Source organism: Podarcis cretensis (genome assembly GCF_951804945.1).
Source record: "Podarcis cretensis genome assembly, chromosome: 10".
Taxonomy (NCBI): Eukaryota; Metazoa; Chordata; class Lepidosauria; order Squamata; family Lacertidae; genus Podarcis; species Podarcis cretensis.
Window position 1 is genome coordinate 58,376,744 of NC_137179.1, and position 18,403 is coordinate 58,395,146.

The 18,403-nt window shown below is 41.4% G+C and overlaps 2 protein-coding genes across 8 annotated transcripts in view; both read right to left on the reverse strand.

The window, feature by feature from the left end:
- Nucleotides 1–18,403, reverse strand: part of CADPS2 (calcium dependent secretion activator 2) — a 350,035-nt gene that overhangs the window by 220,924 nt on the left and 110,708 nt on the right. For all 7 annotated transcript variants that reach the window (XM_079994071.1, XM_079994070.1, XM_079994069.1 and 4 more), the window contains exon 3: nucleotides 9,443–9,775. In XM_079994071.1, coding sequence (XP_079850197.1) covers nucleotides 9,443–9,775 — 333 coding nt within the window. The remainder of the gene's footprint in view (nucleotides 1–9,442; nucleotides 9,776–18,403) is intronic.
- Nucleotides 14,157–15,481, reverse strand: RNF148 (ring finger protein 148). Its single transcript, XM_079994377.1, has one exon. It carries the CDS (start codon nucleotides 15,276–15,278, stop codon nucleotides 14,286–14,288), a length of 993 nt encoding a protein of 330 aa, XP_079850503.1. The 5' UTR covers nucleotides 15,279–15,481; the 3' UTR covers nucleotides 14,157–14,285.

Sequence of the window (18,403 nt, forward strand, 5' to 3'; positions counted from 1 at the left end):
CAGATCTTCCCTCGGGGGGGGGGGCAGGCAGGAACGCCACAGAGGAAGTGGGGGTTATTTTACTTGTTGTTGTTTAGTCGTTTAGTCGTGTCCGACTCTTCGTGACCCCATGGACCAGAGCATGCCATGCATTCCTGTCTTCCACTGCCTCCCACAGTTTGGTCAGACTCATGTTTTTAGCTTCGAGAACACTGTCCAACCATCTCGTCCTCTGTCGTCCCCTTCTTCTTGTGCCCTCAATCTTTCCCAACATCAGGGTCTTTGCCAGGGAGTCTTCCCTTCTCATGAGGTGACCAAAGTATTGGAGCCTCAGCTTCAGGATCTGTCCTTCCAGTGAGCACTCAGGGCTGATTTCCTTCAGAATGGAGAGGTTTGATCTTCTTGCAGTCCATGGGACTCTCAAGAGTCTCCTCCAGCACCATAATTCAAAAGCATCAATTCTTCGGCGATCAGCCTTCTTTATGGTCCAGCTCTCACTTCCATACATCACTACTGGGAAAACCATAGCTTTAACTATACGGACCTTTGTTGGCAAGGTGATGTCTCTGCTTTTTAAGATGCTGTCTAGGTTTGCCATCTTCTTTCTTCCAAGGAGCAGGCGTCTTTTAATTTCGTGACTGCTGTCACCATCTGCAGTGATCATGGAGCCCAAGAAAGTAAAATCTCTCACTGCCTCCATTTCTTCCCCTTCTATTTGCCAGGAGGTGATGGGACCAGTGGCCATGATCTTCGTTTTTTTGATGTTGAGCTTCAGACCATATTTTGCGCTCTCCTCTTTCACCCTCATTAAAACGTTCTTTAATTCCTCCTCACTTTCTGCCATCAAGGTTGTGTCATCTGTATATCTGAGGTTGTTGATATTTCTTCCGGCGATCTTAATTCCGGCTTGGGATTCATCCAGCCCAGCCTTTCGCATGATGAATTCTGCATATAAGTTAAATAAGCAGGGAGACAATATACAGCCTTGCCGTACTCCTTTCCCAATTTTGAACCAATCAGTTGTTCCATATCCAGTTCTAACTGTAGCTTCTTGTCCCACATAGAGATTTCTCAGGAGACAGATGAGGTGATCAGGCACTCCCATTTCTTTAAGAACTTGCCATAGTTTGCTGTGGTCGACACAGTCAAAGGCTTTTGCATAGTCAATGAAGCAGAAGTAGATGTCTTTCTGGAACTCCCTAGCTTTCTCCATAATCCAGCGCATGTTTGCAATTTGGTCTCTGGTTCCTCTGCCCCTTCGAAATCCAGTTTGCACTTCTGGGAGTTCTCGGTCCACATACTGCTTAAGCCTGCCTTGTAGAATTTTAAGCATAACCTTGCTAGCGTGTGAAATGAGTGTAATTGTGCGGTAGTTGGAGCATTCTTTGGCACTCTCCTTCTTTGGGACTGGGATGTAGACTTATCTTCTCCAATCCTCTGGCCACTGCTGAGTTTTCCAAATTTGCTGGCATATTGAGTGTAGCACCTTAACAGCATCATCTTTTAAAATTTTAAATAGTTCAGCTGGAATATCATCACTTCCACTGGCCTTGTTCTTATTTTACTTAGTAAAATAATAATCAAGAAATATTTCACTAGAAAGAAAATACCATAACATAATGTTTTCATTTGAGTGCCTTCTAAACGTGACTAAAACAGCACAATTCCGAGCACAATTCAAAGAGCTGGTGCTGACCTTTAAAGCCCTAAATGGCTTTGGCCCAATATACCTGAAGGAGCATCTCCATACCCATTGTCCAGCCCGGACACAGAGGTCAAGCGCCGAGGGCCTTCTGGTGGTTCCCTCGCTGTGGGAAGTGAGGTTACAGGGAACCAGGCAGAGGGCCTTCTCGGTAGTGGCACCCACCCTATGGAATGCCCTCCCATCAGATGTCAAGGAAATAAACAACTATCTGATTTTTAGAAGACATCTGAAGGCAGCCCTGTTTAGGGAAGTTTTTAATGTTGATGTTTTATCGTGTTTCTATTATTACGTTGGGGTATAAAGAAATTAATAATAATAATAATAATAATAATAATAATAATAATAGCAGCTATGTATGTAGCAATGAGAGAAACTCTCTGGAAGCTGACACTATGAGAGATTAAGCCCAGCATTTCACCTCTGGAGAAATTTTACTATTCTGTCAGACCTCCCTCATCACACGAAGTGTATAAACAGGAGAATAGATCTTCTTAAGAAAAATTGTCACAAACATAACGTTAGCCTAGTCTATTCTGTTCTTGCCATCGCCAGAGCACACAGCTTTGTCGATTTAATTAAACCAACCATAGCAATGAAACTAATCCAGCCTAATCTCCTAAAATCCATAATAATGGAAAACAGGGTGGATAATCTCTGCTTAAAATGAACACGGATGATCATCCCAAGACACCAGCAAATTAGTTTCTCCAATTGTGTACTTCAGTTTGGAGGAAGCCTGTGACAAAAATCATCAGCATAATGTAACAGATGTTTGGGTAGCTCCTCAATTACCAATGTAACATTTGCATGCATCTTCACCTAATATCTTGTGTTTTAACTTATATAATTTGAACTTCAATTAACATTAAACTATTTGTTTGTTAATTGCCTTGCTCTTCCCTGCAAAAATAATGAAAAAATAAGTTACAGGTAGCCTTAATGCTTTCTTTATTTTGTGTCTTAAAATACGTGACCGCATGTAAGAGTTTTGAAGCATCAAGAATTTATCTGTAACTTGAAAAAAGTGTTTTCTTTAAAAATATGAATCCTTTCTTCCCCATCTGCAGCAATATACTTAAAGTGCTAATGTTTCATGGGCAAATGTCAAACTTATGGGACTGATCATTGGAAACTGTGGGGAAAAGGTTTTCTGGCAAATGACTGATGTTAATGTGACCAATGTAACATGTGACAATTCCTAGGTGCCTCCAAATCAAGACCCCATGCATTCATTAAAGTGAAAACATATCCATTTTTCTTTTCACTTGCCGCAAGTTAGAAAGCAGGTGTTTTTGTGACCAAAGTAACATGCTCAACCAAGTTAAGTTTTAGTTTCCTAAGTTCATCTGATTTTGTTCCTAACATTAAATTTATCATCAGTTCACCAAATAAGATGGCAAAACTATCAATACAATAAATGGTCATTAACCTATTCTCTGTTTCCTTGGAGAAGCCTTTCACTGAACTTTAGGGGGAAACAGGTATGTCATGCTTCTAGTTGTTTTGATTCACATGTAAAATGCCATTTTAATTGTTTTTAAGCTTGTTTTATGGTTGCAACTATTATATATTTTTGTATTTTCTTTTTGTAAGCCATCCTGGGACCTTGAGGTGAAGGATGGGCAAGAAACCCAGTAAAACAGATAAGTAAAAATCCCTGCAAGGGTGCAGGGAGCTAGTCGAACCACTCACCTTCTGTAATCAATAACGTTGTAGCCTAAATTCTGCCAAAAACCAAAGCTAAAATTTGAGTCATGTGTGAATTTATTTAGGGGGGAGGTCTCTGGGTCTGAACATGCAAATAGCAACCCTATATATTATTATCAATTCATACCTAGAACAAGAAAGCACTTTTCATTCACATGTTGACCCACCTCTTAAAAACAACAACAACAACAACAACACCAGGCAGAATAGTAGTAAGCAGAGAAAGTTATTGCCAAAGGCCCAGTGGTAATAACTCTAAAACTGTGGCATCAAGTACTGCTATGCTGAAAAGCAGCACCAACAAGAAGATTTGAACGTGGGGAACAGCTCACAGCAGCATTTCCTCTCCCATGTTCTGTCACAGCAAGCTTCTTAGGTTCAGAAGGAAAAAAAATACACAACCCACACACATCCTTAAATCTGCATGTATTTCTAGCGCCTCTTTTCCTTCAGTTATACAAATCAAGATAGTATGCTCCAACTTTGGTGAAGTAAATGTGAGCATAGGCATCCTGCATTAAGGACACCACGTCTGCACAGTGCTGACCCCAGATGCCCGTCAGTTTCTTTAATTTCCTTCTCTTCTTCTTTGGCGATCACTTGTAGTCAAGTAAGATTGTCTTCCATAAACACGGTTTTAACAGTGAGTCCGTAAGTGACTGTGGAGGCCAGTTCTGAATCCACACGTCCTTCCACAGCGGGGACATAGGTTCCCGGGCAGGAGTTGATCACGGTGAGGGTTTGCCAAATGTGCCTTCCTCTTAGCACATTTCTCCCTTTTGTCCTGAGTTTGAGTGTCTTCAAAGCCCATGACACCTTTGGTAAAGGCTGTTCTACAATTGGAGCACTCACAGGCCAGTGTTTCACAGTTGACAGTGTTCATTCTACTGTACATTTTTTAAGATTTGCCTTGAGAGAGTCTTTAAACCTCTTTTGTTGACCACCAGCATTACACTTTCCATTTTTAAGTTCGAAATAGAGTAGTTGCTTTGGAAGATGATCATCAGGCATCTGCACAACATGACCAGTCCAACAAAGTTGATGTTGAAGAATCATTGCTTCAACACTGGTGATATTTGCTTCTTCCAGTACACTGGCATTAGTTCACCTGTCTTCCCAAGTGATGGGTAAAATTTTTCAGAGACACCGTTGATGGAACCTTTCAAGGAGTTGGAGATGGCGTGTATAAGTGGTCCATGTTTCACAAGCATACAGTAAGGTTGGTAGTACAATAGCTTTGTAAACAAGCATTTTGGTTTCCCAGCAAATGTCCGGGTCCTCAAACACTCTGCACTTCAATCGGAAGAAAGCCGCACTGGCAAAGCTCAGGCGATGCTGGATTTTGGCATCAATATCGGCCCTTGTGGAAAGATAGTTGCCCAGGTAGGAGAAACTGCCGTGCAACAACCACAGAGCACACATGTCCTGACAGGAACATCCTCCATTCATGGCTCCTTCAGGAGGCATTGGTTAGTCAAACCGCATTCTGTGATCCCAAGTCTGTGCTTTTGATCAGGAAAACATGCTCATGACATCTCATGCCAAAGGCAACATCAAGCAAACCTGTCATATAGCTGCAGCGTCGAGACTTCTTAAACCTCTTCCTCTGGCAATTTAGCAAGCAGCACAACTGTAGGAACGCTGCAAGAAGTGAAGCCTCCTAGCCGTACAGCACAGGAATATGTGGATTTTCCAGGTGGAAGGTCAATAGGGACAAACTGAACACAGGCAGTCAGAATAAATCACAGCTTTCAAAGCCTCTGTGTTGTGGTTTCCTTACAAGTGTTGACCTTAGCTGTGTTTCATACTGAGGTCTGCTAGAATTGGGACTTAATATTTGGCTTCACATGCATTAAGAATTTGCCTTGATCTGTAGACTTGTCATCTAAAATTAAGGATCTGGGAAAGAATTCAACTAGGATGGATACCATATGAAATTATAACTGGCATGGGAACAACAATAAATACCAGGCAGCACACACATTTCCCTCACTAAGGTCAGCATTCGGTAGCAAATAAAATAATCAATTTTGCTGAATGTGGAGTCGGGTAATAATTTAGGAACTGGTACCCTCATGGGATAGTCCTTTGATTCAAACAGAAAATAGAACAAAACACATTTTGTCCTTGACTGTATTAATTTGAAACCTTGAAAATGAAAAATTTGAGGGAGACCAAAAAACCCCCACAACTGATTAGAAACTAGATTTTGAGGGCCAACTTGGTGTGCCTTATCTCACGTAAAGGTAAGAAGAACAGGTGTTTTCATTTAGCTGGTGATATATCACAAAGCTGAAAACCAGATATCGCCCAGTCCTACTGTTTGCCTCTACATAGTTCCATCCTTATTTTAGACATCATGATATATTGGTATATCACAATGTTTAGCTGGTGATATATCACAATGTTGAAAACTAGATATCGTCCAGCCCTAGCCCCCACATGGTAGGTTAGGCTGAGAGACAGTGACTGGCCCAAGGCCACCAAATGAGTTTCGTGGCTAAGTGGGGATTTGAACTCTGGTCTCCATGTCCTAGTTTGACACTGTAACCAAAATACCAATTTGTCTCTCTATGCCAGGCACCCCCAAATTCGGCCCTCCAGATGTTTTGGGCTACAATTCCCATCATCCTTGACCACTGGTCCTGTTAGCTAGGGATGATGGGAGTTGTAGTCCCAAAACATCTGGAGGGCCGGGTTTTGGGATGCCTGCTCTATGCTATGTATCTTCTCCCTCTCAGGAGAGATGTTGGTCAACAATCTTCAACATTTCTTCCCATTAAATAAATGGTTAATTTGAGAAAATCTATTTGTTGCTCCACAGGAAAACCCAGGATAGCTTAGGAACAAATTCATATACCAACAGAGCAGGGTGGATTTTAAAATAATACCATCTACCTTTCTTTATCATTAAGCAGTGGCTTCTTGAACCTGAAACCAGAGTGAATCCAACTGATCATGGTTACATTCTTTTTACAAATGGGTGGCTTTGTGTTCTACCCATTTAAAATATTCTCAAATCCATAGCCCTGTAGCAGGTGCTACAAAGTTGTCTGGCAAACTTTCCACACCCAGCTGACCCATGTATAACTCTGGGCCCTGAGATCCTGGCACAGTACTGAAGTAAAAACAAATAAATACATAAAATGAAGAGGTGTTTTCTAGAAATATTGGACAGATAGAAAATTGGCTTGTTATTTTTATTTCATATGTCTGGGCGGAATAACAACTTCAAACAATTTGTCCCCCAAGCTGAGTTTAAATTCCAGCCAGGGAAATTGGGCAATATATTCAAGCAACACAGAGCCCAACATTCAAATTTGGACTCCTGAGGTCCAAATCTAACACTTCAGCTTCCGAATATGATCCCAAAGCATACTGCAATCTGAAACAATTTTCTGTAAAGCCACAGTGTGTGCCACTGCTAGAATACTGATAATAAGCATTCTGCTTATGGGAAGGGATGCCTGACGAATTGTGTCCTCCTATACACACCCAGAGATCACCTTCTGACACTCCTCTCAGGTTTCCCTCACCAGAAGTAGCAGCTACTAGAGAGATCTCTGTTTGAGGAAAGCCATCACCAGAGATGCGTCCCTGGAGCCTACAGTATTGCAATTTTCAATTTTCCATGTCTTCCCAGTTGTAAACAATTTTTGAGTACTTGTTCAGATCCACACACTGCCTTCCCCTCTGTTGCCAGGTCTACCTTGGGTGCATCCTGTTGCCGGCTTTATTTTATTTTAGACTGCGTGGTTTTAGGCTTTATTTGTATATCTTATGTTCTTATGGGTTTCTTATGTGTGTTTCTTATGGCGTGTGTTTACTTGTAAACCACCCAGAGAACGTTTGTCTATTGGGAGTTATATAAATACTGCAAAACAGAGAATATTGCCTTGAGAACTCTCCCCAAGTACTGGATCTTTGCAGAATACCAAGTAACCAAAAGAATCAAGTGCAGCATTAGATGTCGAATATCACCCCTTCACCTGACAAAAGGTTTAATCCTTGTGTGGATAGGCAATAAGAGAAACAGCTCTGAGACCTTCACTTCCACTTAGAATTACTTCTTTTATCTCTCTTTGATCAGTAAAGGTAAGGTAAAGGACCCCTGGACGGTTAAGTCCAGTCAAAGGAGACCATGGGGTTGCGGCGCTCATCTCATTTTCAGGCCGAGGGAGCTGGCGTTTGTCCACAGACAGCTTTCCGCGTCATGTGGCCAACATGACTAAACCGCTTCTGGCACAACAGAGCATCGTGATGGAAACCAGAGTGCAGGGAAATGCCATTTACCTTCCTGCCACAGTTGTACCTATTTATCTACTTGCACTGGCATGCTTTCAAACTGCTAGGTTGGCAGGAGCTGGGACAGAGCAACAGGAGCTCACCCTGTCATGGGGATTCGAACCACCAACCTTCTGATCAGCCAGTTCAAGAGGCTCAGTGGTTTAGACCACAGCGCCACCCACATCCCAATGTTTCGTGTAACACACCACTGGTTTCCAAACATATCCATATCTGCTCTCCTCCTTCTGTGAGGTACAGGTGTCAGAGGTCTGTCCATTATAGGAAACTCCATCCCCACCCCAGTAAACCTATATTCCATCCCATATTTTACACAATGGGCCCCCAATTCTCCTGAAAGGCTTTCTAGTGGGTTTCAAGCAGCTCAAAGGGGAGAAGATGGAAAAACTCACTTCCATGAGCCCAATGGTGCAAGCCAATGAAAATTAATTCTGAGTAATTTCACACTTAGGAGTCAAACATCATTAGACACTTAGGAGGAAACATCATTAGACACAATCCATTTGGAGACCTCCAAGATTTGTGAAATGCCCAGCATAAACTATTCCATACAAATGATGTACAGACCCTGGCTGTTTCCCCACCCACCCCAATACAGCCCCGAAAGTCAAAATTAAATCTCCACCAAACAGAAATTGGACCAGACAGTCTAATCCCTTTCATAACAAACCCTATTCTACAACTTATCCTAGGCAATTTCAGAAATTTCATCGTGAAATGTTTCCATGGCAATATGTAGATGCCATTAAAATACCCAAAGATGGCAAATTTCATTCCATCAGTGAGAGTGTGCAGAAAATGGTCACAATGCAAAGCATCAGAATTTAAATTGAAGATAAAAAGCTAGACTAGGTAATGCATGAGAAGGTTGTGGAAGGCAAATATATATATATATAAAGTATACCAAGAAAAATGTATTGAAAACACAATGGAATGGAAGGCACTCTTTATAGTACAAGTATTTCCCATATTATAGGCTGACTTCTCCAATTTACTATTAGCAAGATAAGATCAAGAGGATTTCTATTGACGTTTTCCTTACTGTCGTGTTACACAAGGAACTTAGATCATCACCATTTAAAGGAAAACAGATCACTATTAAAATTGTCTGCTCAAATTGTCTGCACTTGACTGCACTCCTAGTTGCCATTTTCACACTCGCAATGGAAAAACAACTACTCAGAAAGAGAGAAGCAATTACTTTCTGAAACAGGAAAAAAGGAACTATATGAAAATTATTTATTTCTGAAGCAAGAAAAGAAAAGAAAAGAAATGTATGACAATCAGCTACAGATAGAAGCTGCACGTTACTTTTCTATTCCTGAGTACACTTGGCCAAAATAACACCATCATTGATATGTGGCACACATGCAGGCAGAGAGGATGGCTGAAAAACACACACAAGCACAAAAATAGGAAGGGCACATGGAGAGAGATGCAGCTAAAAATTTGGACTGACCCTCACCAACTAACAGCTCATTTATGCTCCTGTGAACAGATAATCCTGGTCTGCTGCTTAGGCCACATCTGTTCTGCACCTTTAAAGCAGCAGCACAAAAGTTCCCTGGGAACTATAGCCTGTTAAGGGTGCTGGCAGGAGATTCGTAATTCCCCTCACAGAGTTACACATCTCAGCATGGTTCAACAACCAACCCCTCTTCCCAAGACAAGTGAAGGGCTGTTTACATTTGGCCAACTGGTCAACCTAAGAAGGAAAGGTCTATAGAACTGAGAGGAACTCCTTACTTGGCAGGCATTGTAGATCAACTGATGCTCCAGTTTCTTGATTCCCAGAATCTGCTGGAACATTTCATAAAGCTGCTCTTTGCTCAGAATAAGTTCTGACACGGCACTTAAAGCCATCCTGTTGGGCATTTTGCTCAAGTCCTCCTCTCCCCTGCAAATGGCGTCGTATTTGGCTATCCAAGAACTCAGCACAGTCTCTTTGCTTAATCCATCGATTTCAGGCAAACTCCGAACCCTCTTTTCTATGTTCTTCTTAAACACATCTCTGAAGTCGTTCGCCGAGCATCCTCCACTGTGTACCATCCTGGCAACTCGATCACTCCTGAGAAATACCTTTTTTTTTTTTAGAAAAGAAAGAAAAAAGTGGAATTAGGAAAACAAGCACGTAAAAGCATGAGTGTGTGAAAGAGAAAAAAGTCACCACTAACATGTCATGAAGGAAAAACATTTCTGTATTTGAAAGCTGTTGAACATTGCCTACACTCAGCAAATGTTTTTTTGTTTTGTTTCCTTGCTTCAGGATAATGGTTCCAACTACTATAGAGGCCAAAGCTTGAGTAACTGAAGCCACTGCTAAAACCTGCCATTTATATGGAAAATAAACTTGGCTATAGGGACTGTCGCAAGGAATACAGCTAGCTAAGCTCTAGTTGCATGAATTGTTCTCTTCCACATGTATATGTCCCTCCCATGAGGCATGGAGAGTACATTCAGGAGCACTAAAAGAAAATTTAGCCCAAAGGCATCTCGCAAATGCAATAGACACTGTACTTCTTCTTCCCTGCTACAGCCCCCCTTGCCAAAGTGAGAAGAGTTAGGTCAAATAATACTTTGGAAAGATTGTGCGAAGCTCCCTTTCTGCAGAATTTGCCAGATAGCTCAGCCCAGTCCGCAGATCATTTCAAAATTGTGTTTATTTCAGTGGACGCTGCAGAGAGCACCTCATTCTCATGCTCCAATATACCTTTGAAGGATCAGCTTTAATGTCTCGCTAAAAATTCCACCCAATTCCTATCACTTAAAACCAGCCAGATTTTCACTCCAAATATCAACAGTGTAATTCAGGTGCTTAAGGGGGCTGTGTTAAAATTATCCAGTGTATCTTGTGAATACTTTAAGCAGTGCCAAAGGCTCAACATCCCTTTAAAATACAACACCTGCAACAATTTTCACCTATTCCTTTGCACTACAATTGCTTTTGCTTGTTCTCAGCAAAAGCGTCATGTCTCCAAAATCTACTTGACTAGAGTTGTGATGTCATTCCATTTGCCATGTGACCTCATATTAGCCAGATGACCAGTTAAGGAAGGAATGCTCTCATTGTCTTTTAATTTCAGAATCATGATTCCTTTCCTATAAAGTAACTATGCAACCAGCAGTTGAAGAGAAAGCAACATAACACAAAATGCAGTTAACTTCATAGGTATTCAAAGGAGAGTGGCAGTCCCTCCCCAAACTGCCCCACTGTCCACCCTAGTATGTCCCTTATTGAAAGAAAAAGGATTAAGCCAGCTGAAGAGAGATGTATGAGGCTGGTAAGCATCTATGCGCTCCAGGCCCTGAGGTACATAAAATAAAAACATGCCAAGTTGCATAAAAAGCTTTTCCTTTTGCTCGTCCTTTGGTCACCCTGATGTCACAAGTGACTTTTTCTAACATGTCAACAATCTGCAGTTTATCACACCATCTGCCGTACGAAAAATTGTTGGCTTTCTTCCAGAAGAGGGAGAGAGCAATGCTTTTGTTTTCAAAATACTGTTTGCCTTTGACTAAACCCAGAGAGCCAAATCTAGCTGGTTATGCAGCAGTATCGCGGCATCGCTCCTGTTCACAATGGGATCCAATCCAATTCATAATGTGATCACCCAGGTGAGTAATCCAGGAAGAAGAAAGAAGCAGAAATAGGAAAGAAAAATACTGTGCAAAAACTGCATGGCAATTAAGAGGGCTTTGCGGGTTGTGAGGTACGGGAAAAACTTTTCCACATCAATATTGGCTGGGGAAGTTTTTCCTGCTGAGATCCCCCAGGGCTACTTTTATCTCCCAAAACTGAACTGCAAAAATATTTTCTGCAGCCCTAGTAACAAGCCTATCTGTTCAGTGGAAGAGCAGAGTAGCACTTTAAATTAGGTGCTGTATATGAGCTTCTGTAGGTAATAATCTCCTTCATTAGCTGCAGAAATGGATAGAAGCAGAGTGGGATGTCAGCTATCAGCAGATAGAGGATATCCCATTTTCATTTACAAAGATATCTAAACCCCCCCCCTCCCAAAAGAGAGCGGTATTAAGCTCAGCATGCAAAAATGGAGGATAATAAGGGCAATCTGATTCTCTGTAATGTGCATAAAACCCATAGTCTCTCTTCAAAGCCAGATTGCTACAATCAAATTCTAGTATAAGTTCTCGTTCCGCTATCATATATTCCATTCGTCCCCAGAACTGATCTTCTATAGAACAGCTACACTGAAGTCTGAATTTGTTTCCAAGAAACTTAAAATACTTACCAATAGACTTCCTAAAGGTTTTGGGGCCATTATATTTAATATATGCCCACTCAGCCCTTGCCTTAAGGTCAGGTGATATATAATGTCAGAGGGCACTTAATACACATCATTAGTTAAATCGTATTAGTTGACATGAATTGCACTCTTGAGGCCTCTTATTAGTGCGTTGCTGCTGTTGATTAAAGGTCAAAGTTGGCATCTCTGTCTGTTGCAAGGATTGGTTTCTAGCTACAAAGTGAGTGAGGGTCTTTTAAAAAACAGACGGCTACGTTTCCCTCCAATTTATTTATTTAAATAATTTTTCTTCTTTAAGAACGATTTTTATGCCACCTTTCCGAGTCAAGAGCAGGCAAGGCAGCTCAGAACAGGAAAGCATTATACAATCGCTAAGTTAAAATCACTAAGGAAAAAAAAAATCAGTAAAATTTTCAAGATTTAAATGTTCAATAAAAATTTCAGTACTGACATAAAACACTGAATTAAGGGCATTGCTCCATGGCAAAACTTAAGACCATCCATAGAGGAACCCAGGCTATGTATTGTGTGTGACCTGCTAGCTGTTTATTAAACCAAGGACACTGGGATGAGTGATATTATTCAACTCCTAGCAGGGTAAGATTATAGGTGTCAGGCCATGGTCTGAAGAGAATAACAATGGAATGAGCCACCTTGATAAATCTATGAGGCTCTGGGCTCAGTCGGTGTCCCAACAGAGACTACCTGAAAACTCATAACTAGCACCTTGAGTTCCCTCATGAAAGAAATCTGGGATAGAAATGTAACAAACAATATGACTGCAATGCCTTGTACAGCCTGGAGATAGGACTCTGGTCATTTTGAGTGATGTGCACACACACTATTTATTCACTAAGGGCATCTACTGAAGTTCCTCCTGGTTGTGTTGCAGAGGGCAGAAGCACATCTTGCAGTAACCAGAAAAATGACATTTTCTGTTGCGGTGCGATGATTTAGATAGGGTAGTCTAGGCTAAGAAATAAGGCATGTGTTGATGAAGACACACCATGGAAAAAGTACTAATTACTAAGGCCCTTTGATGGTTTATTGACAATAGTTACTGGTAATTTTTAAAGTTACATTTTGTATTGACTGACAGTGCTGCTGGGTTTTATTGATGTTATTGTATTTTAAACGGGTGTTGTTATAAACAACCTTGAGATGTTTCCATAATAGGAGATTCAAAAATATTTTATCAGATAACTAATAAGGAGTTAAATAGATTTGAGGGTGTGTGTGTATATATATATAATAATATATATATATAATCCAATCTGCAGATTAATATAGAAAAAGATGGAACAGAATTATGGAAAAGCCAAAGAAAACAATGAATTTATTTATGTATGCTACAACAGCAGCAAGAGTCTTGATAGCACAAGGATGGAAGAATGAGGAAACCCCGACAAAGGAATAGTAGAAAGAGAAATTGATAAACTATGCAGAATTGGCTAAACTGACATACAAACTGCGAGACAAGGACAACTGTGACTTAAAAGAAGAATGGGAACTTTTTACAAATTACTTAAAAAGACAACAAAATGAACTGGACTCCTTAGCAGGTTTTGAATAAACATACACAAATTTATTGATTGATAACATGGTAGATAGATAATATAAGGATTTATACAATTTATAATATGCAGAGAATAACATGCGTTGAGAAATCAGAGAGAGGAACTGAGGGAAGTCTCGGGGGGAGGGAGGGAGGGTTTGAAGAGGAGGGGGAAAGGGGGGAAATAATGAATATGATATGTTTTGGTATTTTGTTATGTTGTAATTGTTAATAAAAAACCTTTTTAAAAAAAGAATTATGGAAAAGCATGTGTGAAAGTGCGATAGATCAAAGACACTAGATTTGTCCATCTCTAGTTTCCATTGCTCTTTGCCACCATCCATACAAAAAGAGTTAAAAAGGAAAAAGCATCACCTTTGAAGTTTAATTGTTAATAAGTTACATAGAAGAGTCCTATTTAGGGAAAGTTGTTTGTGCTTCTGCAGCTGTATGTTGTAAAACTCAAAGAGATTCAGTTTACAATTTTGAAAACATGTTTCGATTTTGCTTTTTTAGAAAGAAAAAAAGGGGGGAAACACAACCCAAAATGAATTTAATGCATACAACCTGGGAGAAACTCATGAACCTAAAGCAATTTCTATTCTTGTTGAGCCAACAGACAATAAAATCTGCACAGAGGTAGAAGCAAAGCTTTTTATTTCACATATGCTTACGCTTGATTTTTAGGAATGAGACAATCAAGCATGGAAAAAGTTGCTTGTCTCCAGAATGAGCGTTTGTTGCATTCCTTCATGAACTCACGACAGTCCTATTGCTTAGGAGAACTGATCATGGGAGAAACTTCATTTGGCCTTTGCCTACCCAATGACTCTGCTTCCGTTGCAGTGCTTTCCACCATTCGGAGCATGTCCCATTTACACACAGGACACGTCTGGTGATTCAGAAGCCAAGGATCAACACAGGCTTTGTGGAAAAGATGTCTGCAGTGCAAGACACGGGTTATGTCTTTCGGCTTGTACATTTCCAAACACACCGCACAACTCTCTCCACTTGACCCAACTTCCTTGTCGTCCTTCTTCAGTGTGCGAAGCTCAAGATCATTCATGGCCTTACCGATATCAAGTTCCTGCGGCCATCTGTGGACCGGGTTCCTTGATCTCCGCAGCCTTGCGGCAGAGTAGCAGGTGCAATATGCCACAGCGAGGGCGGCAAAAACAAAAATGGTACCCATGTAATGGGTTATCCATGGGTAATGGTGCTTCCCAACATCAATGGTTACCCTCACTTGGATACCATTCTGAGCCAAATGCAAAAGATCTATGCCTTTCAGGTTGCTGATCATAACTGAGACAATATCTTCTGCCCCAAAGTTATGCATGGGAAAGATAGCATTGCCTGTACCTGGATAATTATAGATGATCACACCGGCAGCTCCCTTTTCTGCAGCCACCATGATTTGCTTTGCAAATGAACACCGTCCCCTCATGATGAGAGCTAGCCAACTGTCCCCATTCGCTGGCTTCTTAAAATGTGTTAAAGAGCTACAGGCGTTTTGATGCAGACCTTCCGGAGGCACCACAACCCCAGACACCTTCTTCAAAGGAGAGGCTCTCGCAAACACTCCGTTTTCCAAAATCTCCCACAAAGTCCGATTTGCTACTAGGAACGAGATGTTAAGATTGGCAACCCAAAAGGCGTCAGCTCCTGAGCTGTGCATACAGAGGGCGAGGAGGAGCCCAAGGTGCAGGTAACAAAGAGATGTTGCCCTTCCTCTTCCAACGGCAGTCCCAGGCATGCTCATGTTGACACCTGCAATATAGCTGCTGAATCAATAATGCAGGACCAGACAAAAGTCGCCAGCATGCCAAAGCCGAGTCGCTGCTAGCAGAGAGATATTAAAAACCTATCCCCCCAAAATTGCAGAGAAGTGACCTCAGCAGGCTGTCCAGCGTTAGATACTTGGCAAAGTTTTATGGCAGGTGGCATCAAGCAAAAATCAGGATGGCTTTTCCTCCGGTGAAGTAGCTCATTGTTACGTAATGAAATTATGACATCGTGGACAACTCTGCCAATTAGCACTGACTTAGGACGTGGTCTATAGAAAATCTTACTGGCTCAGCATCCAAATATGCTTTTGGATGCAGGTGGCACTGTAGTTTAACTACTGAGCCTCTTGGGCTTGCCGATCAGGTTGGCGGTTCGGATGCCCACAATGGGGTGAGCTCCTGTTGCTCTGTCCCAGCTCCTGCCAACCTAGCAGTTTGAAAGCATGCCAGTGCAAGTAGATAAATAGGCACCACTGTGGTGGGAAGGTAAACAGCATTTCCGTGTGGTTTGGTTTCTGTCACGGTGTTCCATTGAGCCAGAAGCGGTTTAGTCATGCTGGCCACATGATCCGGAAAGCTGTCTTTGGATAAACGCTGACTCCCTCAGCCTGAAAGCAAGATGAGCGCCACAACCCCATAGTCGCCTTTGATTGAACTTAACCGTCTAGGGCTCCTTTACCTTCTACCTTATACTTTTATTATCCACTCCCCCCACCACACAGAATCCAGATGTACAACTAAAGTATTGCATAGTGTGTAAATCAATGTTCACAACCTTCTGGGTAACTTTTACTGGAGGGTTTGGCATCTAAGGGAAGTCTGAAGGTATGTGATGCTGTATCGTTATAGCTTAGCTGAGCAGATAGCAACACACACAACTGTTTTTCACTGGTGCACTTTAGTCTATGCAATATTCCACTGTCAGGTTCAGGCTCTCTATGTTAGAGAGCTGCAAAAAAATGACCCCCAACTCTGTGTCTGTTGTTAGATTAACGTGCTAACTGGCAAGATGTGAAAATGCCACCAGTTTTCACTCTTGAGGTTTTGACATATGAAGGTCTTAATGGCTCAGGACCCCAATATCTTCTGGCATATCTCTCCTTATATGAACCTACTCAGACCCTTAGATCTTCATCCATGGCCTTTCCCTGAGGCTCAGAGAATAAAGGGACCCTTTCAGCCGTAGTTCTTTCCATCTGTGGAATGCTTTCCAGTGAGGTCCGCCTGGCACCTTCGCTGTCATTTTTGGGGGCACCAAATAAAATCTTAGCTCCCCTGCCCCACTGACTTTTGAAAAGTTATACTTTTGCTGTTAATGTACCGCCAAAGATTTCTGTAGGTATTGGGCTGGAGGTATTGTTCTATCTATTTTTATGAATTCCAGCTAGACCGTGACTGGGGCTGGTTATAAGGAGCATATAACTCCCTTGCTACAATTATTCCTCTGGCTGCCAGTCTGTTTCTGGGCACAATTCAAAGTGCGGGTTATGACCTATAAAGCCCTATATAGCTTGGGTCCAAGCTATCTGAATGACTGTATTCCCTCATACAAACCTACCTGGGCTCTGAGATCTCCATGGGAGGCCCATCTCTCAGTCTCTCCACCCTCCCTGTCATGCTTGGTGGAAGAGGGTCTTCTTGGTAGCTGCTCCCAGACTTTGGAACACCCTTCTCAGAGAAGTTCAGATTGGCTCCCTCCCTCCTTGTTGTTCTTCCACCAGCAGGTGAAGACTTGCTTGCTCCAATAAGTTTTGGGTGAACTGACTGTTGTTTTTTAAAGAAAGGGCTGGTGCTGTAGGGCTTTTATTCTAATTATCTGTATTTTTAAAATAGGTATCATATATTATTTTAATTCTATTAGTCTTCAGTTGCTTTTAATGATGGCTTTGTCCATGGTTTTAGCAGTTTCTGCTTTATCCGTGAGCTGCCTTGAGTCTGTGTCTGGAGGGAAAAGTGGGATATTATTACTACTACTAATAATAATAATATTAATTTCCTTAGAGGCCCTTCTGAGTATCTTGTTTGAGGGGTCCAATAAAATCATTACTAAATAGGTGGCAAAATATCTGAATGTCTGTTAGGGCTGCAGGGATGGTTAAAAGAGCTAACCATCATAGCAGCTCTAAGAGATGTTCAGATATTTTGTCACCTATTCAGTAACTGGTTTAATAGACCCCCTTGCTATTTTTGTTCCTCAAAGGCTATGATGATGCATTTTTTTACATGATCTTTTTAGTGGCTGGTTGACCATAATATGTATTTGACTGACTGCTGCTACTAGGGCTATCAAATATAGTTAAAAGGAGAAATAACATTAAATGTGCTTCTCATATGGAGGTGATGCTAACCCTCCATTGGCATTGTAAGTTGAACATATGGATAGAGACTTCAGCACCACAAAAAGTGAAGAGGAGGAGCCATATGTTTTTGATTCCTCCTCTTCACTCCCTGCCAACACACTCTAGGAAAGATGAGGCAAAGGCTCATGCACTCTTGGGCTAAAGCCAGGTATCTGGGATTAACCATGGAGCTTTCCTCCCAAACACATTTTTGCCTAGCATTATTTTTCAGAAATTAAAAAGTAGATGCATATGTATCTCAACAGAGAAATGGCATTTGCCTCTTTAGTTTTGTCCTCCTTGGGAGGAGTAAACCAAAAGTGCTTTCAACAAGCAACCTGAACTAGTGTGCGATGATCGATCTCATGCTTATGAATTTAATTAAACAGAGTCTCTGGAGAAAATAAAATACTTTGCAAGGATATATGAAATACTTCCTGAACTAGGAGGCTTCACTCAAGACTGTTGTTCTCGCACATGAGCACAGCCATCTCAGAAGCCGATTGCTGAATATATTCTTCTGTGAAAAAAAATAATTTTGGATCTGTGAGCTGCTGAACATACACTTAAGATTTTAATTAACGGTCCCAGCTACCAGTAGCCTCAAAAGCAAATCATTCCCCCCAATAAATATCAGTTCTTCAACTGTTTAGTGAGGAGAATACTTTTATACATGCTTTCTGAAAGTTACAAGCAGTGTTGGAAGCCTCACGAGATACAAGCGATTTCGTCCCTCTCAGTTCCTTTGGATAACGGCATGG